At 38.9% G+C, this 22,842-nt stretch overlaps 2 protein-coding genes across 5 annotated transcripts in view; one reads left to right on the top strand and one right to left on the bottom strand.

The window, feature by feature from the left end:
- The first annotated feature begins 179 nt into the window (after positions 1-179).
- Positions 180-22,842, top strand: part of ANKMY2 (ankyrin repeat and MYND domain containing 2) — a 25,029-nt gene continuing 2,366 nt past the window's right edge. Inside the window, exons 1-10 of one of the 4 annotated variants that reach the window (XM_075492914.1) lie at positions 180-378; positions 3,576-3,642; positions 5,070-5,127; positions 11,852-11,990; positions 13,885-13,983; positions 16,119-16,279; positions 17,385-17,599; positions 18,741-18,876; positions 20,722-20,850; positions 21,282-21,423. In XM_075492914.1, coding sequence (XP_075349029.1) covers positions 312-378; positions 3,576-3,642; positions 5,070-5,127; positions 11,852-11,990; positions 13,885-13,983; positions 16,119-16,279; positions 17,385-17,599; positions 18,741-18,876; positions 20,722-20,850; positions 21,282-21,423 — 1,213 coding nt within the window. In that variant the 5' untranslated portion in view covers positions 180-311. Of the gene's footprint in view, positions 379-3,575; positions 3,643-5,069; positions 5,128-7,607; positions 7,815-11,851; positions 11,991-13,884; positions 13,984-16,118; positions 16,280-17,384; positions 17,600-18,740; positions 18,877-20,721; positions 20,851-21,281; positions 21,424-22,842 lie in introns of those variants that run through there. The other 3 variants (XM_075492915.1, XM_075492918.1, XM_075492916.1) reach the window with 3 other exon arrangements.
- Positions 21,418-22,842, bottom strand: part of LRRC72 (leucine rich repeat containing 72) — a 27,838-nt gene continuing 26,413 nt past the window's right edge. Inside the window, exon 10 of the transcript XR_012774187.1 lies at positions 21,418-22,484. The gene's annotated coding sequence lies outside the window, so the exon portion shown is untranslated. The remainder of the gene's footprint in view (positions 22,485-22,842) is intronic.

The following is a 22,842-nucleotide window of genomic DNA, read 5'->3' as shown; positions in this document are numbered from 1 at the left end:
GAGAAACAGTCTCCTTCTCTCGGGCAGCGCCGAGCTGGGAAGTCGGCGGAGGGGGAGAGCCGGCACCCGTTTCCCCCCACGCCTCGGCGGGAATGGTTTACCCCGCGGCCGGCCCCTGGCGAGGCGGAGCTGTGGGAGGAAGTGGCCATGAGGAGCGGGGCGGGGGCGCGCGCCGCCGGGCCCGCCGCGGGGAGGGGGTGGTTGGGGGGCGCTGCCGGGCCCGGGCTGTTGCCGCGGCTGGGCTGAGCTCGGCTCGCCGGGCGGCACTGTCCTGAGGCCGCCTTACCGTCTGCGGGAGGCAGGGGGGCGCGATGGCTCCCCCCAGGAGAGGTGATCTGAGTCCGGAGGAGAAGGACTTGCTGGGAGTGATCGCCACAGGTGAGCCTGGCCCGGCCCTCGCCCCTCCGCGGCGGTGGGCGGTAGTGCCGCCCTGGCGGGCTTGGCCCTGGCGCCTTCACCTCCTCGTCGTGAGGCTGCCGCCGGCGCCCCTCGCGGCGGAGGCTGCGCAGCGCCCTGCCCTGCCCTGCCCGGGCCGGCTCGCGTCGCGGCCCCGCGGGCCTCGTAGAGCCCGGGCGGCCCCCCGCCGCTTGTACCCGAGGAGGGTTTGCTTTCACGCCCGCCGCCGGCGGCGTTAGTGGCGGCGGGCGAAGGGCAGGCCGCGGCCCCTCGGCGGGGGCGCTGGAGCCGTTACTGGGCGCGCTGCCGCCTCGCGCGGGCCGCGGGCTCCCATCGGCCGCGGGCACGGCAGGGCTCCTCGGGTCGCCGTTCTCGGGGGCCCGTGATACGGGCCTGCCTGTCTTCCAGCCCCCGCCTTTGGCCCCCGTCCCCCTTTTCCCAAACGGGAAAATGGCTGTTCCCCTGGAAGCGGGAGCGCGCGTCTCTCACGCTGTCCGTACGCGGGGCAGGCCTGTGCCATCCCGGGAATGCGAAGGGGGCTGCTTGCCAGGCGTGGAGGGGGTGCGCGTTGCTGTGCAGTGCGGGCTGGGGAAGCCCAGCTGTGAGGGTCTTGCATCCTTCTTATGAGTATTCGTATTAGTAATGTACATTGACATTCATCTGATGACTTGTATTAACGTGCTCTGCAAAAAAAATGTTTTCTTGGGGATAATCCAGTTCTTTAGCCTGTTACAGGTTTCCCTGTGTGCTGTTGCCAGATCAGGATGTCCTTGCAGACAAGATGTTCTTAAATTAACAGAACTTGAGCTTGTCCAGGGTATTGTGCACCTCTTATCCTGTTTTATTTTGTATTTCATGTAAGCATTGCAGTTTCACCATGTTATGTGGTGCGTATGCTTATTGCTGGGGGCCCTTCTGTCACGCTTGCTGTAACAGTTGGGTTTCATGGTCCTGCAATATGAATTTTACAGCCTTGTCTAAACAGTTATACTCCAAGCAGTATTTTGAAAATTGTGAGTGATGTTTGTTAGTTGGAGGTAAAGTAAAAACACCTGATGTGCTCCATGTGTTTCTGTACGTAGTTTTGAGGTCATTTGAACCCATAAGAAATTTTATTTATAGTTTAGGGACTTTACTCTCAATTATATTAAAATGTTCGTCTGGGTTGGACACACAAGCATAGGACAGTCAGCAATTAATTTATTGTGGATCAGAATCAGCTTGATTGACTCACTTTAATCAGAGTTTCAGACCTTTGTCTTGCAGACATTTCTACCTAACTTACCTGATGCTTATGATTAGGGTCATGGGATAATTCAGGTTGGAAGGGAGCTCAGGAGGTCTCTAGGCCAACCTCCTGCTCAAAACAGGTCAGCTGTGAGGTCAAATTGTGAGATTGCCTAGGGCTTTATGTGATCAGGCCTTGAAAACTTCCGAGGGTGGAGACTGCACAGTGTCTCTGGGCAACCTGTTCTGCTGCCTTACTGGGCTCACAGTGAAAATGTTTTTCCTTATATCCAGTCTGAACCTTCTTTTTCTTTTCTTCTGCCTGTTGTCTCTTGGCCTCCTACCTACCATACACCACTGTGAACAGCCTGGCTCCAACTTTATGCTCTAGCCAATTCTAGAAGTCTGACTTCCATCAGTTTAGTGTCTTATTTGGAAATCCTTCAATGTTTTGTCATACAGAACCTGAACTTGTAAATGCAACTTTACTTTACTTGCATTAAAATTTACTTTGAAGATCACCCCTTGAAGACTTGCTGTTTCTGATGTTTGTTCTTTTGCTGGGATGTTCTTCTGAAAACTATTCCAGGTTCTAAGAAGTGTCTCGCATGTTAAAAAAAAAAAAAAAAACACATATATTTGGGGGAGTAGGCTAGTTGACATCACAGCGCCCTGACTTGTCAGTAAGTGTATTTTACTGGGTCTTTATCAAGTGTGTGTGATGACTCAGGTGACTGGCTTTTTTCCCTGAAATAATTAATTAAAAAAAAAAGGGGGGTAAAGAAACCTGTTTAGTATAGTTAAACCACACCAAAAGCTTTATGAAAAAAAATTATTTCTAGTATTTGTAAAGTTTTTTGAAAGAAAATGAGCCGAAACTGAAGTTGCAAGAGCTGCTTTGCTGAAAATTTGCTGGAAGACCACTTCCTTGTGATACAGTGAAGATAAACATGAAGCCTGTCATTAAAATGAGGGATGTAATGCTTATTTTTATTAAGCACATCACTGCTGAAAGAGCTTTGCTTATGGTTGTATCAGTGATCAGAATTTTCTGTTAATTTGCAATAAATTTAATTCCCCAAACTTAGACTGAATGTTCCTTCATTTCTACTTGTTTGAATGCCTGTTGAAGTTGCATTGACATTACTGAATAGGCCTTCGAAGGGCTTTAAATCAGGTTCTTAGATCTGTGGCTTAACTGAAAGAATTCTTGTAGCAAATTGAAAAATAAAAAGTTATGGCCTATTTTTCCTTGCACAGTTTTTTTTCAGACTTCAGTCTACTTACACATTTGGCAATTTTTAGAAATGTCAGTGATCATGCTGCCTCGGTCCTTGTCCTTTCCACCTCTATTCTCTATTACCAAAAGCAAATTCCTTCCACTTTTGTGGACCTGGGAGGTGGAATGTTGCAAATTTCAAATTTAAACAGGAAAGGAGATGTGAGTAAATTATAAAGCATGTTTCATTCAGACCAGAATAGTCTTTGAAATGGGATAATTCCCTTTTGTGAGAATCTAGATAGCTCTTTTAGACATAAGATGCTCCAAAAGAGGTCAAAGTACACAATGTGTTAAAATGCTCGGTATCATTTTATTAATTCAGAATTGTTCTGATGCAGTTTATGCAGAGACATATTAGTGTCCTGTTCTTGTGTGTGTGTAGATCAGTTACTTCACAAAAAATGGATGTTTACTTCTAGTGCATGCTCTGACTACTCTTTGTTGTGACTTCTTGGCTTTTAGCTTCTAGAACAGAACACTGTTCATTCCTAAGCCTCTTCGCTAAGTGCGATTGATTTATTGGTGGTTAATCTACATCCCAAGTGGTTAATCGACAAAGATTTTGATTCTAATCAGGAATGGAACTGATCTTTTTCCTCTTGATTCTCGATTTATTCCTTTTCTCACCCCCCCTTTCTCTCTCTTTGTGTCTTTTTTTTCTTAATTAAAGGAAACACCGAGGAGGCTGGAAGGCTACTGGGCAGCAAGAATGTCCGTGTCAATTGCTTGGATGAGGTACAGCGAAACTGTACAAGCATTATGCTGGGTTTAGCAAGGAAAATACTAGGTCTGAAGGCCTTCTTGTTGTTAAATAACATTGCTATACAGGCTCCTGGAAAAATCAGAGTTATTCTGAAGATATTTCTAGCCTGCAGCTGAATAATGAACCTTTGAAGAGCTCTTACCCTTTTTTAAAGAAAGTTTAAAGATTAATGTTACTTTAAGTACTACACTGTTTGTATTTTCTCTCAAGTTCCAGCATGAACTTTGGTGTCTATAAGGTAAGATGAACACTGCAGCAACACACATGGGGGTGCTCCTCTGACTTCTTGTCACCTCTACCAAACTGTAGTCCCTCTGCTTAGAAAGCAGCAGACTAGATAAAGAACACATGTCCCCATCTCACGCTTGCATCTCATCACTCAAAGCCTTTTCTTTGCAGAACCATAAACATACTCAGTGCGCAGCTAGGTCAGAAGTGGAAAACACACTGTCTTTTGCAGAGGCAGATGTGATGGATATGTAGAAGGTAAAATCCTTAAGTGCTACCTGAAGGTGGGAGGAAGTTTGTGGAGAAAGGAACCCTGTGTGATGTTCATACCTGTTTCCTCCTCTTTTTCTTTTTACGATGTTTTTCTAAAGTGTGCAACATTAATATGAAGTGTAACATGGAAGCAAAACTGTAATTGGCCAGCTTGCATGTTAGATCAATGTGTAATTTATCAATTTAAATGTCAATTTGTGGGTTTTTCCCAACTTTGTCATTTCATAGGATCACTGGGAAATTCAGGTTAGAAGGGACCTCGGAAGGTCTCTAGTTCAGCCTCCCACTCAAAGCAGCTTCAGCTCAGGCCAGATGAGGTTGCTCTGAGCTTTATCCTGTCTGGCCTTGTAAACCTCCAAGGATGGAGACTGCACAGTATTTCCGGGCAACTTGTTCCACTGCCTTACTGGGCTTACAGTGAAAATGTTTTTCCCTTATGTCTGAATCTCTATTTCAATTTACGCTCATTGTCTCTTGCCCTCCTGCCACCATAACTGAAGAGTTTGGCTCTGTCTTCTCAATGATCTTCCTGTAGGCACTGGCAGGCTGCTGTTGGGTCCCACCAAAGCCATCTCTTCTCCAGGCTGAACAAGCCCGGTTCCTGCAGCCTCTCCTTCACTGCACAAGTGCTCAAGTTCCCGCCATGTCTTGGTGGTACTCCACTGAACTCGCTGCAGTTTATCCATGTCTTTGTTGTACTGGAAGGCCCAAAATTGGACAGGGTATTGTAGCTGTGGTCTTGTGAATGCTGAATGGAGGAAAATTATCACTTCATCTACTGGTTATCTTCCTGGAATATTGTTAGCCTTTTTTGTGCTGCCAACAGTTCCATTTTCTGATTGTTCTTAAATACAATTGAATATTTAAACCTTAATTTCTAATGTATGAATTTCAACAAGTTTCTGACAAACTACTCAAACTAAGCTTTACAGTAAACTTTAGGAACGCAAGATACAATGTAAGTATGTTTGCAAGGGTGCTTTATTGTATGGACTTTAAAAGCTTTTCTTTTAGTCTAATTGCTGAACTAGTGCTGAACGACTGCACCCTTGATGCAGTATTAGTGCAACATGCAGGATTACTGTTGAGAGGATATGGTTTATTAATAGAAACCATAACTGAGTTATGCCTCAGGCTGCTGTTAAAGAAGAAATGCCTTGCCTAATGCTCACATCTGACTAAAAACACCCAAGGCACATAAGGCTTAAAAAGTTCATGCAATGGACTTCTTGCAGTCTCCTTTTTATCCCCAAGAGTGGTGTGTAATGATGCATATTGAACAGGAAAAGGTTCAGATTTGTTTAGGATTCTTAATCCATCAGTCATCTCATGTCAACTTTTAGAATTTTTCTATTATAAAGCATTTTCCCTCTAATGTGTTATTCTAATATCTACACATAAATAGAGTGTGTGAAACCCCAGTTAAACATTAGCTTCATCTGTTACTCAACGTTGCCACAACTGAAGACTGCTTTGAATGCATCAGGTCTTATTTTCTTCTGCTGCTGCCTTAGCTGTTTATCCTGACATTCACATTATTATTTATATTACTACTGTTACTTATTAATGTTAAGAAATGAGGAAACAGCCCTGAAAATTGAATGCTTAGATACTGAAATGGGAGCACAATTCACTTGGGAACTAAGAACTCATTTCCTTCCTTAAAGTCCTTTTTACATGAGAGAATCCACAGAATGAGCACAGGTTTAATGTAATTCTCTCTTCTGTTTGTGGTACAGCAAACATGCAGTCACAATTTAATGATTTCCACAGGCTGGAGAATCCACAGCATCCAGAAGTAGGCTGTTGCATATTGCACTTCCTGATTTTAAGAGATAAAGACATAAGATGTCCCTTTAATTTTTGGTTTGACCATATATTCTAACTGCTTAAATCTGCTGCTGCAACCAGCAATCTCTTCTCTGTGTACCTTTAGACTCGGACCAAGTCACATTTTAACATCTTCCAAATGTGTTGACTTTTTAAGTATCTTGCCTAAAGCTATGTTTCTTCAGTAACTGAGCTATAATCATGGAATCCTTTCCAGTTGTTTCAGCTTCTTCCTTCAAAAACATAGGCATGAGGTGGTCACAGTGTTTCAGCATTGCTTCTGCTGCTGTTACATGTATTTAAAAAATGGCTCCTCTAAGTCTATTTGCTTTTCCATGTGCCAAGACTCACTCACCCTTCACCTCCTTCTATCTGCAGTGCTCTTCTGGGAGCAGTAGGTCACTTGAAAGCAGAGTAAGATCCCTTTATTCCAGTTAGTTTCACAGATGTCCATCTTCCAGAAGGTTGTAGATACCCAGCAGATACATTCCTGGTTTTCCTGACCAAATCAATTTTTTTGTTGTTTCTTTGTGGATTTAGGTAGTCGAAGAAAGGAAAGGTATTTAGGCTTAATCACTGTCTTTATGAAAACAAAGAAATACATAGCTCTTTCACAAAATTTATCTTTAACAGTTTGACTCTGGCAACTTTAAAACTTCAGGGGCATTTAAGTTCAGGTGTCCCAAAATATTAGGACAAAGAGATGGGTAATGGAAATGGATGCAAAATAAACACAAGTATGTTTCATTTAAATGCACACTGCTTAGTCATTTTTTGTCCTATTTTAATGGGTTGGTTGCTAATTTGGAAACGTAGTATGGAAGAAAGTGCAATTTTCTTTCCCCTGGGACTACAGAGCTTGTAAATAGTGTCGTGACTTCATGTTGGCAGTTTGCTGACTTTAACTCCATCCATGTGCAGGGTGTGGCTAAGATCTTTCAGATTATTACAGAAAGGCGGTCAAGAGGAAGTACATGGGATTTCTAGCTGTGGAAGATTCCTCCAGTCATGTTGGTAGTTAAGGTTGCAAAGGAGCACTGTAGTACTACAATTCCATATTTTCTGCAGATCAAGCAGAGAGACTTGACCTGAAAAGGCTTCACAGATTTTCTGTATTTAAAATAATGTTAAGGTCATTCATAATCTTCTTAGATACAGAACTATCATTTGGCATTAGCAGTATTACTTTTTTCCTCTAGTTTGGCAATTCAGCTGTTCACTTCTGTAAAAAAATACATCTTTTAGAAACAGTCCACTTCTGTATGCTAATTACAGAACTGAATACTTTCTGGGAATTACAGCAGCAGCCTGCTTATTAGTGTATGAGATGTGTAGCTTTACTCATACTGATTATATTCAGTGGAGGGCTCTTCAGTTAATCTGTCTTGCTATTCCAGTATGAACTGTCTATGCTAGCAGAAAATGCCCAGATCCTTGGCCTTTATTGAGGAGAAAGAGTTCTGTCTTTTGATGTTTTTTACACAGTACTTCAAGATACACAAACCAAAGAAAATTCAACAGCTATTAAGAATTATCTGGTTTCAATTCAGGTCGCTGACTGATGTAGACTTTAACTTTTCATCACTGCAGATGAACAGAAAGATCATCAGAGAAATCTAATGTGTTACACATGTGAAACCAACAGCTCAGCAGGATGACTATAAAGGAGGAGAACTATAGCTATAATTGACATATCTACACTCACTGAGCCATATTTCATATTCTAATTAGTTCATACTTAGCTATAGCTAAAATTATTTGTGCATGTGTCTGTTGACTACCTTCCAAATCCAGCTTGCAGTAAGTTTAAGACAGGTAAGGGCAATCGTATTCAACAGCTTTAAGGGTGAAATTTCTAAAGGCTTTCATCCAATGAAAATTCAAGTCATGCACTTCTAGACTAGCAGCATTCAGTACCATTTCTGTTCAAAGTTGGAGATATTTTTACAATGCAGTTCCAAATACCTGCCTGACCTAGTCTTAATGAGTTGGTCTGATTTCAGTAGTGCTCTTCCTTTTTATTTAGGAGAGTTGATTTTGAAGGCATTCCTCAACTAGTATTTCTCTGCTCCTTGTGACACCTGCTCTTTTTGCATAATTTGTTTCCTTTTTAGTAACTTCCCAAATACTGTCTCAAATAAAAGCCAAACTTCCAGTCTATGTGTTTAGTTTGTAATTTTCGGAATGAATAGAACTGGTATAGTTGCCTGAATCTAAAGAATAAAATAAGGCACTTTTTCCATGTTAATGTGGGGCTGGGTTCCTCATTGCAAAATGAGCTGCAAAGGGGAGAGGTGGATGCTTTAACAGTGTCAGCATATAAGTGTCTACGAAATTTTTCAGCTAGGGTTTTTACAGTCTTTTTTTTTTTTTTTTTTTTCCTTTTCTGGTTCTATTTACCCAAATCACCTCTGACTTAAACTCTAGTTAGGTAGCTAGTATTCACACATGTAATGTCATAGTGTACCCCAATACCTGGTGAGGGAGCCGCTCCAGTATGATTCAGCTCACATGTGCCACATCTTGGCCATGTTTCCATGGTTGAGAAGAAGGGTGAAGTGAGCATGAGAAGTGTAAAACACTGGGAATGCTGGGACCACTTGGATTCCTCTTTTCTCTTGAGTAACACAAGTCTATGTGGCTACTTCAGTAGCAAATCATCAGTGTGTTATCCACAAAACAATGGCTTTTAAAAATATACATGTGTCATAGCTGTGTTCTTACACAGTCAGCTGTAAACACAGTGAGTGTTTACATGCTCGCAACATAGTTCTTCTCCCAAATATCCACAGGTCACTGGGATGCAAGATGGTCTGCGTATTTTTTTTGGTTGCCGCAACTCTTGTTCCCTGGCCATCCCCCCACTCCACAATTCTTCTGGTCAATGAAGATCGAGAAACAGTATTGTTGAAAACTTCCTCCATAGTTCCTAGAGGGTAGAAGGTTGCTTTTCCAGTTTATTATCTTTAGAAATTTGGTTTTATTCATCCTGTGGAAGCACACCTCTCCCAGGTGCTGAAGAGAGAGAGACTGGCCTGCTTTCTTCTTCCCCCACTTCTGGCGGTGGAGTCCAATCTCTCCCTGGTTCTGGTACTCATTTGCCCCTCCTGCCTCCCCACACATCCTTTTCTTCCCTTGCTAGTTGATTCAGCCCACTGACCCTGTAGTAATTTTTTTTTTTTCTTCAAGTGGCTTCCCCACCATGGCAGCATTAGGTCAACTTAGCTCTTGGAATCCCATCCCTCAGTCTGCTTCTGGTATATTTTCAACATCAGGAACTGGGAAGGGTGGTGTGTAATGGCTGGCTGGCTGTGCCATGAGGCATAGCCCCGTTGTGCCAGGGAGTCCTTGTTGGTTGATGAGCTGAAGAACCCCATAAAGGGAGGTGCTAAGCAACTTCTAGAGGCACTGCAAACTATTCCCCTTGTACAGTCAGACATACAGGGAATACCTATAGCCCTGCAGAAGATGGGAGATGTTAATTTTGCTCCCTGTAAACCATGTAACATCCCTGCAAAGTAAACAAAACTGGGAAAGATTAATTTTTGTCCTAGGGAATGAGGTTAAAAGACTGGATTTTTGGTCAGAAGAATGTTATATAGTAGCTGCTAGAAAATGGATTCTTTATCCTATGTTCCGTACTGGAACAATAAATAATTTGTTTCATCTGCTTAATAAACTGTCTGCTAGTTTAATTGTTTAAGTATGTTGTATTGACAATCCAAATGTCATCTGTCAGAAAACAGACTGGACCTGTTTTTGATACTCAGCCTGAGAAGAGTATTTGCAGCAATTTCAGTTTTTGCATAGGCATAATACAGGATACCAACCTTTTCCAGATAACCTTGTGTCTAGGCTGTCCCTTTTTTGTTTGCTGTGAATGTGAAAGGCTGATACTAGTGTGACTTTAAATCCAATTTTCTAACAACTGTCCACATGTTTTCTGCTTGATATGTTTTTTTGATCCACACCACAGCCTGACACTTTCAAAATTTAATCAAAGGCTTTTAAAAAAAGTTTCCCAGGAGGAGGGGATGACAAAAAAAGAACCCAACCCTTCCTTTTGCCCTATAATCTTCAGGCAGATTTTATAATTGAAACAACTGGCATTGAAGATATAACCAAACTTAAAGTCATTGTTTTGTTAAAGTTCCTTCTCCAGTCACAAACATTACTGTGTTCATATCCCCTTACAGCAGTACTTTTCTGTGCTGCTAAAGGAGGCGAATCTATACTATGACTCCAGACTGGGATTGGCCCATAAAAGTTGCTGTCAATATAATATAATGTAATGTAATATAATATAATATAATATATTTTATATATTAGGATAGAAAGCCTTTACTTACCTTTATAGGACCACAAATGAAACCTAGCAAAAACAATCACAAATTTGTTTCATGTTTGTGAAGTGATCTCTTCAGGTCTTTTGTTTCTTTAATGGCAGTTTATATTGCACTTTACCAAAATATTTTGGGTTACTACAATATAATGCATCAAGTAATTATTTTTTATTGTTTTCAGTTAGGATGGGGAATAATGAAAATATAATACTTTAAAAAATGTTATTATAATTATAATTTTCCCAATTTCCCTCACCTTTAGGAATTTTTTGAAAATTATACTGATAAATTTAACTCAATTGAGTTTTATTCTATCATAAATTGAAACAAGAAATATATTAAGGCTCAAACTGACAATTACATTATTTCAGAGTATCACATTACCATGCATTTACAGAGCTGCAATAACGGTGTTCTTGAGTGTATTCATGCACATAGCCTTAACCTGCAAAAAAAGGAAGAAAATGCCATTCTGATTTCCTTCAGGGACAAACTAAAGCACACTCCCTTGTATTCAGTGTTAGAGAATGTTCTTGGGCAATTACTGTCTTGGCTGGTAACATGAATCCTGACTTGATGTTAAGTGAAAATAAACAGCATATTGGAAAAAATGTATCAAATTCTAAATGGAACGTCATGCAATTTTCTCAAACAGAAATGTGCTTCTCCCTGCCCTTTGAGAGGGAGAGAGCTGGCACTAACAATTCACCCTAGTTCTGAAAATTTCCCCTAGGGTTTGCCCAGGTTTGCATTTATAATTACACCAGTGCAACTCTAATAAAAACTCAGTGCCTCCCTTGCTGAAGCTAATCCTTTTTGTACTGGTGCAGTTTATCAAAAGGCAAGGTTTGAGACTGTGTGGTTGTTAAAGTCTAGTTAGAGCTGTGTATCTTTACAAGGGCCTTCAGAGCTCTGGCTGATGTAAGATCACAGACACAATACCAAAAGGGTGGATAAACGGCAGAGAGGAGGATAGCACAATTACCAGTAATTATGACTAAAAATGAGCAAGACAGATTTCAGAAACTGCAAATCTTTGTGATGGCAAAAACAACAAGAGCCTATTCCTAATTTTCTTGTTGCTTATCATATAATGCAGGGGAGAAAAGAAATAACTTAGGAACCTAACAAATTTTCTAAAACAAGCTTTTCCCGCTAGCAGAAGCGTTAGTTGTCTTTAACACTAATGTCTGATACAAAAGGCCAATGGTTTTTGACAGATTGGCGGTAAATGAGTTTCATTTATACAACATTGGTCTGTTTTCAGATATATAGCACAGCATAATCAGAAAAGTGACATGGAATTGGAAAATCTACTGCATGTTAGTAACCATATTTTTTCATTAAGATTTTGAGAGGTTTTTTGTGGTTGCTAACTTAAATGTTACGTGAGGCTTTGGTAGTTATACTGAGTATGTATGCACAAGTAAAAATTATCAATGGTATGAAGATCAAGAGATACAACTAATTCTTTTCTGTATGCTACTTCCTTCCTCTTTCTTTTGTTAGCATGGCATGACCCCTCTAATGCATGCAGCGTACAAAGGGAAAATAGACATGTGCAGGTTGCTCTTGCGACATGGGGCTGATGTTAACTGCAATGAACATGAGCATGGATATACTGCCTTGATGTTTGCTGGACTTTCAGGTAACTTATTACTAAACTTATCTCACTGATTTTTACGACGTTGATGGGTACAATTTGTCATAAATTAATTATTTAAAGGAAAATGTTGACACCTTTCTATTATTCAGGTTTACTGTTACTTATGTGAACCATGCAAATATGTCAAGACCAGCAGAATCATCAGGACAGTGGAATAGGATAGCTACTGTTGAGGCTTGGGATCTTTTTTCATAGAAAAATTGATGTTGTTCAGTATTTTGAGGCATATAGTCTACCTGTACTTTGTCATATTTGTCAGATCTCAAAATTCAGTCTCCTGTGACTGTTTGCTTGTGCAGTGGGATACATTCTGTTTAATTATATTGTGTTACACTGAAAAAGATGCTGCACCAAACTGCCTTCTTTTAGGACTACAAATCAGTAGCTTTTACTAATATTTGAGGCTTCTCAAATCAATCCAGTATTTTTCACATTTTGCCTTTCTCCTACGTTATTTTTGCAATTATCTTGTGGGCTTTTAAAAATGTATTTAGTAAGTTTTAAAAACATGTTTTCTCATATTAATTTTCCCTCTCACATTTTTTTTTTTTTCATAAGAGTGCTTATAGCTGTATATATCTTCTGTCTCAAGTGGTGGTTTGCAGCTTTCCTCTTGCTATTCATTTTCCCTGAAGAAAGGAACAATTATTTCCTTGAGTGAGAGAAAGACATTACATAAAAAACATTGTTCCTTCTGGGGAAAAGATTAGATTTGGGACTATTAGGTTATTTTAAGTATCTTCTTTACTAGGCCACTTACGTCTTCCCAAAAAAGGAGATTCTAGGGAAGTGAGATTTCTTAGCAGGTAGACTTTAAACCCTGCCTTCTTTCATCATAAGTATAAAAAAAAGAAAGGCATATGTGTGTATATGAAACTTAACTAGATTATCAGATTGCTTTTCTGCTAAAACTTTGGTTAAAATATTTGGGAAATTTCAGCGTTCTGTGGCATTGAGAAATATCAGAGCTGCAGCAGATAGATGGGAACAAACTCTTAGAGGTTGTTAAATGACTGCAGGTTTATGGAAAATGCTGGATTTTTACCATTTTCTCACAGCTGAGCTTTAACCTGTCATCCTGGGTTTGAATGCTTCTGAATGTTGTCTTTAAGGTCTGTTATCTGTGAGTGCAAAAGGTACATGAGCACTACTGACACAATGACTTTGTTTTTAAATCAGAAACATTCATTTCCATCCACCACCCCCTTCTTTTTTTATATTCACTTTTCTGTACTTAGCATACGCACAAAAACTGATAAAGTAAGAATACCTTTGAACGCAGAACCGGCACAAGTGTCCTTATTAGTCTCTGAAGGGCACCAATTAAGTCATCTAATCTTCCCATCAAATTTTAGCTTCATTTTACTTGGTATTTAGCCCAGTCTGAACACCCAGTTCCCGCTGTGGAGAAAGGAACAATCTGTTCCCTTCTCTGTGCTCCTGCTACATAATAGTACTGGATTTGTTTTTCTTCTTAGAATAGCAAATGTTGTAGTTGAACTGTCACACTAGATTAGTAGAATTTGCTTCTATACTGCTATCCAGAGGGACCAAGCTCTAGTGTAGTTATATGCATATGACTCCTATAAGCTCCACGAGGAACTGAATGTGCATTACAGAGAGCAGAGTTATACCCTGCCTGAATTTAGTTTTTACTTTGATTTGACCCTCTGGAACGATAAATAAGGAGGCATAAATAAGGAGGCACTGTGCCTTTCTCTTAATCCATTCTTAAAATAATGACATTAAGAACATTCATTTCCCTCAGTGTTACTCCTTGTCTTTAAGAAATTCACTCCTTGTTTTTCTACAACATAAAGAATTACAAATTCTGGTTTGTTCTCTCTCATTCCCCATATCTTCCCCCCAAATTCAGGAAACAAAGAAATCACCTGGATGATGTTAGAGGCTGGAGCAGAGACTGATGTTGTCAACTCTGTGGGAAGAACAGCAGCTCAGATGGCTGCTTTTGTGGGTAAGGTGAAAGTCTATTATCATTTCCTAAATTCCTAAAGAAGTAAAATGTTAGATTCCAATGCTTTTTACTGGAGAAACATTATTTAATGACCTGTTCTGAACCGACACAGTTGTTCAGCTTTTTTTCCACATCTCACCCTATAACAGGGGCAATTTGTGTTCTATTCCCACGCTTTGTTTCATAAAAGTACAAATGATCTTATCTATAAGAATAGATGCTGCTGTTCTCCAGGTGTGCAAGGTTTTGCAATGTCATCACTTTTCAAATAGTAAGAGGAAGCTGGTACCACCTGATGTGTCTGAAGTGCAGGTATGTGTTTCTGTAGTACAAAGTGCATAATTGGAGCTTCCTCTGTAGGAAGGAACGAACGTAGCGCTAGGAGTCAGGAACTCTCATCTGAGCTTTGCCACGAGCATGCTGTGTGCTAGCGGTGAGTCACCTCCTGCCCTTCTCCCTCTGCGTGTGGAAGAGGGAGAAGTCTTGGAACCTGTTCTGAGGTAGTCAGTACTTACTGACCTTAACTTGACTAGAACAAGATAAAAGATTTGTCATTCCAGTATGCTGTGTGATCCTCGGCAAAACATGGAACCAGGCTTTTTTCTGTTGTTATGTTTCTTTTTCTTGTCTTTTTTTTCTAAACCCTTTTTACTTCTTTACCTATCTTAACAGTGCTGGGAGATTCCTGGATTAACGTTCCCAAATATACCACTTTTTCTCTATTTCTAGCAAGGACATGTGATAAAATACTACCAGAAAAAGTAGAGTCATTAAAATGACTCGAGTATTGCTGTCCAGATGACCTTCCCAACAACCAAAAATGAGGAGCTGTATTTTCACTTCACCATAACCTTCTCATATTGTTTAAGTGTCTGAGAACTCTCTTGCAAGTCCATTAGATGTTCTGGATTCAAGAGCCTACCTTGCCATTTAGATTTACTTCCTTGAATAGTGAGTTAGTGCAGTTTCAATTTCAATCATATCTTATTCCTAAAGAGGAAAAGATTGACATTTCTCACTTGAGGTTCAAGCAGCAAAGCCTTAACTATTCACTTAATATGTCAGAGAAGTCCACTCCTATTAATTATATTTTGGATTTGGAGACTCCTTTCCAATGCAATGCTGAATTGAGTTATTAGCAAATGGGGAATGTTATCTCCAACGTAATTTTGGAGAATTCTTGTTTAAAATCTCATCACATCACCAAGATAGAATAAATATTTTCAGGCATACTGAGATATGCTACTCTGTAAAAGTCTGAATGTTGGAATCCATTCCTGTTCTTTTTTATTCTCTGTTCAATCAACATTAATTCATCTGTCTGTGTGTGGGAAGTGAGGATCCTTCTCCCCTGTCATTTGTCTTACACTGTGCTCTGTTAGCTTAGAACAGTCTCTTCTAAAACAGCGAAGGATTTTAAATGCTGGAATTTGGTTGGCTCTGTCTTCTACTGATTAATAGGATTAGTGCCAAGATAAATCAGTCAATTTAAAGAATGTGGTCCTGAACTAGAGAAGCTAAATTTTACTTTCCCTTTAGCCAAGTAACCCCTCGTTTTGTCAGATGTAGAAAACAAGAAGAGAGTGTAACTTCTCTCATCTTGTTACTTTCATCACAGTCCTTTTTTTGGTACATTTTAAGCATGTTCTGTTCTCATAATTTCTCCTGCTTTAGGTTAATACGCTACTATCTGTTTCAGATCTGAAAACTTACAAGTCCCAATGCAAATGTCATTAATTTTTGAAAGTACAAAGTGGAGAGAACTTTTTTTGAGAAATTTTAACACCAGTATGACACTACTAGTATAGTATAACTTTGGGGAGAAATACCTATTCTCTTAGTTTTGGCTTACCAGCGAAAGAGGAGGTGGGAATGGGATGGAGCTCTCAAAATGAAATTTCAAGAAGTCATTCCCTGCTAGGAGTCAGTAAGTTACACTTACTGAATGTAAAAGTTACACTTACTGAATGTAAAAGAACGGCCAGAGTTGCCTGTTACCAGTGCAAAGCATATCATGCTAAGCTCCTGTGTGGGTAATTCTCACCTGTATTGCTTATATTAGATTTGGGTTTAGGTCTTTGTTTTTGGTTATTATTTAATTTCATTGGTGGTTTTTTTTTCTTGTGTGCCTCTAGGTCAACATGACTGTGTGACTGTCATCAACAACTTCTTCCCACGTGAAAGGCTGGACTACTATACTAAACCACAAGGCTTAGATAAAGAACCAAAACTGCCAGTAAAATTAGCTGGGCCTCTACATAAAATTATAACTACTACTAACATGCATCCTGTTAAGGTGGAGTAATGTGTAAATTGTATATATTTGTTGGCATGGGAATTGTTTCTTTATGTCAGAAAGCATTCAACTCTGAAGTCCAATTGAGAGCAAAAGCATTATCCATTAATTCAGAAGCTTCTGAAAATGAGAAAGAATCAGGCTCAGCATTTAGACGTGACTCAAAAATGAAGCTATTTCAGTGTTTGTATACACCAGAATCTTGAACTAACACCTTTAAGTGGAGAGATTCTTATTTTTTGCATCAATAACCATCTTTTTTGGCTTTCTTTTTTTCCTAGCTCCACTTCAAGTGGAAACATAAAACAATTTCCTACCTTAAAATCTCATTGTTCTCTCAATGCTTGTCTCAGCATGTATCTTCCTACCTTCATCAGTGGTTCACCATAGTAACCTCTACTGCTGCTGCTGTTTCTGAAAGTATGGGCAAGAGACGTTTATTTTTACTTCCCAGTATATTTGCTGAAAAAAATGTCTTTTATGGTTTGCTCTTCCAGTGTAGTTCAGGGAAATTAATATTCCTGAATTCAAAGACAAGTTCTTTGGACTTGCCATACAAAGTCAGGAATTTGTCCACAGTTGCCAACTAGGTATCTGCAGTACATACAAACAGTAATGCACCAGTGACAGCTAATTTAGTCAGTATACGGTTTTCTCTTAAAATGGTTAGTTCAGTGCTTTACTAGTCTACCTGAAGTACTCCAAGATTATGTGAGGCTGATGTGTTCTGTGAAACTGCTTAAATCATACAACTCCAGTTTAGGTGTTCAAAAGGAAAGATATTTTAGGACAGTGTATGGTAGTTTCCATAACTTTCTTTTGAAATGGTTTTGATTCTTCAGGCTCTTATTCTGGAAAAATCCTTATTATTTTTAACACCAGTCTTAATTTTCAATGTTTCTTTTATGGGAACTGTGAATTACAGTGTACTAAAAAGTAATACTAAATAACGACTGAAAAAAGAAGGGGAAGACTGTGTAAGGTGGAAGTGGAGGAATATTGGAAACTCCACTACACAATGAGCTATATAACCTTTAATGCTAATGCACAAGTTTAAAAATATTAGTTCCTAATTGGATTACATTTTCTTCAATCTTTCTCATAGATTGTGTTGCTGGTAAAAGAGAACCCTCTATTGGCTGAAGTAGAAGCACTGCAGAAATGTTATAGGGTTCTGGATCTAATTTGTGAGAAATGTATGAAGCAGAAAGATATGAATGAAGTACTTGCTATGAAAATGCACTACATCAGTTGCATCTTCCAGAAATGTATTACATTCTTAAAAGAGCGAGAGGATAAACTAGATGGATTTATCAAAAGGTACGTATTTCTACAGAGAGGTCTGAAGGCATATGTATGAACCAGCTTTACAGATATCAGAAAAAGACAACTGTAATAATAGATTGGATTGTCTTGGATACAGGCTATGCCAAGTAAATTTTGCAATAATCCCAGTTGCAGTCACTTCAGGGTGGCACTGACTCCCTTTTTTCTGTCTGAAGTGGCATTGTCCTTTCCTGGGGTACAAAGGAAACATTCCTAGAGTTTTGGCTCCTTGCTGGAACTGGTTAGAGCTTGGCAATCACACGTACACTGTGAAGCAGCAGAGAGCAACATGTGGTGGAGAAAAAGGGGAGTGATAGGCTTGAAAAATAATTTCTCAATGTCCGATATGGATCATCTGGGAACATTTCTCTTGCCATTTTGCTCTCCAGCAGTCATACAGGGTGAGATTTTTTTTCAAAAACACTTAAGCAACCAAGAACTGCAAATCCCACTGGCTCTGGATGAGACTTGGACTCTTAAATCACTTAGATCTTCAGAATCTACTCAGTTACAAAACCAGCTGCCTGATCTTAAGTATCAAAGTAAATGGCCGGGCTTTTAGAAGGATCACATTCCCCCTAGACCTCCATGGATTTATAAAGAAAATAAATTATGAAGTCAGCTATCATATACTGAAATCAAATAGTTCATCAGTGATCCATATAAAAAAGTAGGAGCCAACCAGATAAATATAGAAGCATCAGGACTATAACACGTTATTAAACGTAAGTAAAGCAGAATTCATATTTTAAAGTATTGTGTATTCTTCAGTGTTTATTTTTACAATGCTCATTTTTAAACACAACAAAGCATTTTGCTACTTCAGTCTGATTTGGATACTAGTCTACCTGTAAATGATTATTTTTCTCTGTGTGGCTGAATTAGTAAGTAGTGGTTTCAGAGCATACATTTAATTATTTTATATTTCATAATGATTGTGCATTAGAATAAAAATAATTTCATTTGCATTTTAAATACTGTTGCATTTGAAGTTGTTGAATTATTTTGAATTATAATTCTTCTCTATAATTTGAAAGAGGACAGAGTCAGGAGGACAGAGTACAGCGTGCTGTGTATTTGTTCTTGAACATTTACTATGTGATTTCTTATTTGACTTCGGTTTTTAAAAATTTAGTCTCTTGAAAGGGAGAGATAAAGATGGTTTCCCTGTATATCAAGAGAAGCTAATTCGAGAAAGTATCCGAAGGTTTCCTTACTGTGAAGCTACGTTGCTCCAGCAGCTCGTGAGAAGTATTGCTCCTGTTGAAATAGTAAGTTTTTCCTATCAAGAAAATACTTTCTAAGCAACTTCCATAGTAAACTCAGTTTAAACTAAGCCATCTTTCTGTTTCTCAGCTTCTGCAATGTATTATATTAAGCAAAGGTTTTTGAATGTCCCTGAACTCTCTGCCAAACTGGAAATTTTTTTTACATATTGGAGGAAAATGCTCTAAAATACTTCAACTAGTAGTTTTTTTCCTGTGCCTGTAATGAATGCTTAAATACCTCAGCTTTTAAAGAAAATTGGAACAGTTTGTTTCTGTGTCAGAGCTTTCTTTTCCTGCTCTGGGATGTCTATTCAGTTTTTCTTTGCCAGTTCACATTTACAAATTGTATATTCAGACACAGATGAAACCCATTTTGCGCTTTTTTTTCGCAATGTCTAAATGCAATTTAAGATCAAATCATTTCCTAGATTTAATACGTTTCTAGTGTACACAAAAAGTTGGTAATATATGACAGCAGAAAAAGGAAAAACATTCTGTGAAGCTCCTTTTATCACAGGGAGAGGCAAGATGACGCAATACAGAGTAAAATGTGTATCTAAATTAGGAAATCAAAATTACAAGTAAAAAACCTAACTTCAGTTTTCCTCATATATCTTTGCTAACACACTCTTTGTTATAGTACTATTAATTAGTTCATAATAAATCTTACACAAGAGTTGTTACTCCTTTTTAAGAATGTTCTCTCTGGTCTCTGAGAGCTAGATGTTATATGCAGTAACACAGGGGAAGTGGAACAATTTTGTGACGTGTTTGGATTATGCTAAGTGAATTAAAAATAGCCTCCATCTTAAGTGGCTCCAGTCTCCTAAAATGTCCTGAGGCTTAATGCAATCCCTACTGTTTGTCTAAGCCAGAAAAATAAACACAGTGTGAAAACGTAAGCCATCATGATGCATTAAGACTTGCTTTAGAGTAAACATTTTCCTTCCTGTCCCTTTTTTCTTAGAAGAGCTTGCAGTCTTTTCTGCCTTCTCCCTTTAAAGAAATAGAGTTTGTTGCATTGGATTTCTGTCCATTATGCAGAACTGGGAAGGAGGAGAAGCTATAAATTTTTAATTGTCTGGAAGGCCTTGACCTTTGGCATGCACAATTACTTGGATTCAGTCTGGGCATCTCAGCATTGTCATAGTAGTTATGATCATGCATATTCCATGGTAGTTTAACAGTTTAAGGATTTACTTAGAGCTGGAGCAACTTGGCATTTTTTTTCTTCTAATGTTTACATCATTGCCCAAAAGAATAGTCGTAATTTGTGGTTACCAGTAAAAGAGACTAAATCTTACTGCTTGTATTGCATGGGAAAGATACTGCAAATAGTATCTCAATAATAATATGTAAATAATTGTTTTGAAGATTCCGTTCTGACAATTTGGTGTGTAGTATCCAAGTACGCTGAGCACAATAGTATTTCAGTGACAAGCAAAAATATCTTTCTGTGTTCCAGCACAGAAACTAATCTGTGAAAACCTGCTGCATATGATCTACAAGTGGATGGATGACAGTGTGTAAAGAACACTGAGTCTGTTAATAGTATTATTAATAATTTACAGAGTAAAAAATGATAGTTTTTATCATCCCTTCTGCAGAAGCTAAGGAGTGAGTTAACTTTATATACAAAAATGTATCTACCTGTATAAATGTTAGGTTGTGCATGTTAGTTGAAGTTCTATGATTTAGTTTTATGTTCTTGCCACTACGGCATCTTCAGTGAGACTGCAGTGGGCCCCTCGGAAGCCTGCATTGCTTGTTTTGTTTTTTTCTTGCGTGTCCCTCTTTATGATAGCATTGTTGTTTGATCTCATTACTGCCTCTTGTCTTACCTTTCAGGGTTCTGATCCTACAGCTTTTTCTGTACTTACACAAGCTATTACTGGCCAAGTGGGTTTTGTGGATGCTGAATTCTGTACAACTTGTGGGGGAAAGGGAGCAGACAAAAGATGTTCAGTATGTAAAATGGTAAGAATCCATAAATAGTTATAATGAATCATAAAAAATAGTGCCACTGAGGTGCTGAGGATTTTGAATGCTTGACTACTTACTGTGTAGACTTATGAGGAATGGCGTGCATGCCTACACTGAAAATGTGCAAGCCATCTACTTCTGGGAGAGATGCCTGAAATTCACAAGTAGGAGTACTTGGATTTCCAAATGTGTATGTTTAAGAATTAAGAAAGAGTAAAATTTCTGTACATTTAGAGTTAACAAACAAACTATTCTTCATAGAGTTTTATATAGGTTAGAATCACTCCGTATGACCTTACAGATTGCTTAAAAATTCTGTTAAGTAATACACATAGAGAGATTTAACTTGGTACACTAAGAAATACAAGAATATTGTATATTTTTTTAGTACATAGAGATGAATTGATAGCTCTGGTAACTTTCAGGTGATGTACTGTGACCAGAACTGCCAGAAAATGCACTGGTTTACCCACAAAAAAGTCTGCAAGACCCTGAAGGAAATTCATGAGAAACAGGAACTAGAAGCTGCCAAAGAAAAAAGGAAACAAGAAAAGAAGCAAAAGGAAGGTTAGGATCTATAGTTTGCTTGCTGAAACTAATGCTGCATTAACTGCACCACAAGGAACAATAGTAACAGGTCTTAAAATCGGTAACAGCTGAGGTTGAAAGAAAAATCTTTGTTTTAACATAACAGCATACCTGTATTTGTTGGAATTCTAGTCTTTCAATTTACAAATGCTACGTACTTTCTAAAATCTGTTTTTTAAAGCTAGAGTTACACAGATTTCTGTAAATAAAGCATTCTGAATTACACTGCACTGTTTCAAAACCCAAATCTTTAATCAAAATCATGCAGAAGTTTCATGCTACTCTACCTTTTGTTGGAAGTGTTAGGACAAGTTGGATAATAGGAAAGCAGCCCATTCCTTCCAGTTGCAAAGGTTAATGTAGATGTTAATTCTCCGGTAATACTTTCTTTTTCATAATCATGGTATCAAATTGTGTTGTGTACTTTGAATGTGAAGAAAGAAAGCATTACTCTTTAAACTGTTAATAGTGTTTTCTCCCTTCAATAAGCAAGTAATTAATACATAATGACAGAAAAAACACTGTATCACACACGCACCCCCCTCAACTTACTCTGGTACAATGTTTCTGTAAGTCAAATAATAGGAAATTCACCTTTTCTCTTTTACAACATTAGATTCCCCTTCCCTTGTTTTAAGAAATGCACTGGACAAATCACACTTTTCTTATAATGGTAGTAGTCTTCACTTCAGCTGGACTGTGAAAAACTATAGCAGTCTATAAATTAGTAATAAATTAGTAATTATTGAAGTTTTCAACAGCTTCCTGTGATGATCCTGTTACAAGAGTTGCCATTGCATGGAATCAGGATGACTATGGAAGTTGGAGGCAAGGATACTAGAAATCCCTGAATATATTGCATACCAATACAGCAAAACATAATGAGCTGTGAGCAGTGTGATGCCTCACGCTGGTGACAAATGCACACGCGTGCAGGTTCGTATTAACTGAACAAGTCAGTGGCCAGGTGCTGTCCTCTTCAGAGGCAGAGACAGGATCTTGGTGGATGGCTCTTCTCCCTCCGTTCCTCAAAAGGGAAGCTAACATTTTTTGACATGTTACTACTGCACTATCTACATGTTAGTCTTCACTAACGTCTTCAGCTACATGGCCAACACACTATAGACCTTAGCAGATTATGCATTGTTAGCAAGACAGTGAATTCATCCTAGCTTCAAGTCACCTTGTGAATGGTGTTGTATCAAAGCTCTTCTTATCAACAGCAGTTTTATTTCAAAAAGCTAATAATACCCCCTACAAATCCTATACATCGGGGTGTAGGGGGGAATCCCACAGCTGCAACTACAAGCAAAACCAAGAGTTTAAGAGTTTCCAGTGTACAAGGCTGAGTGTTAAGGAAGTCTATGCTTCAGCCTGGGCTTAAGGCAGTTAGCTGCA

Source organism: Mycteria americana, chromosome 2, assembly GCF_035582795.1.
Source record: "Mycteria americana isolate JAX WOST 10 ecotype Jacksonville Zoo and Gardens chromosome 2, USCA_MyAme_1.0, whole genome shotgun sequence".
Taxonomy (NCBI): Eukaryota; Metazoa; Chordata; class Aves; order Ciconiiformes; family Ciconiidae; genus Mycteria; species Mycteria americana.
Note: the sequence above shows the minus strand (reverse complement) of the source record. Positions and strands in the feature narration are given on the sequence as shown.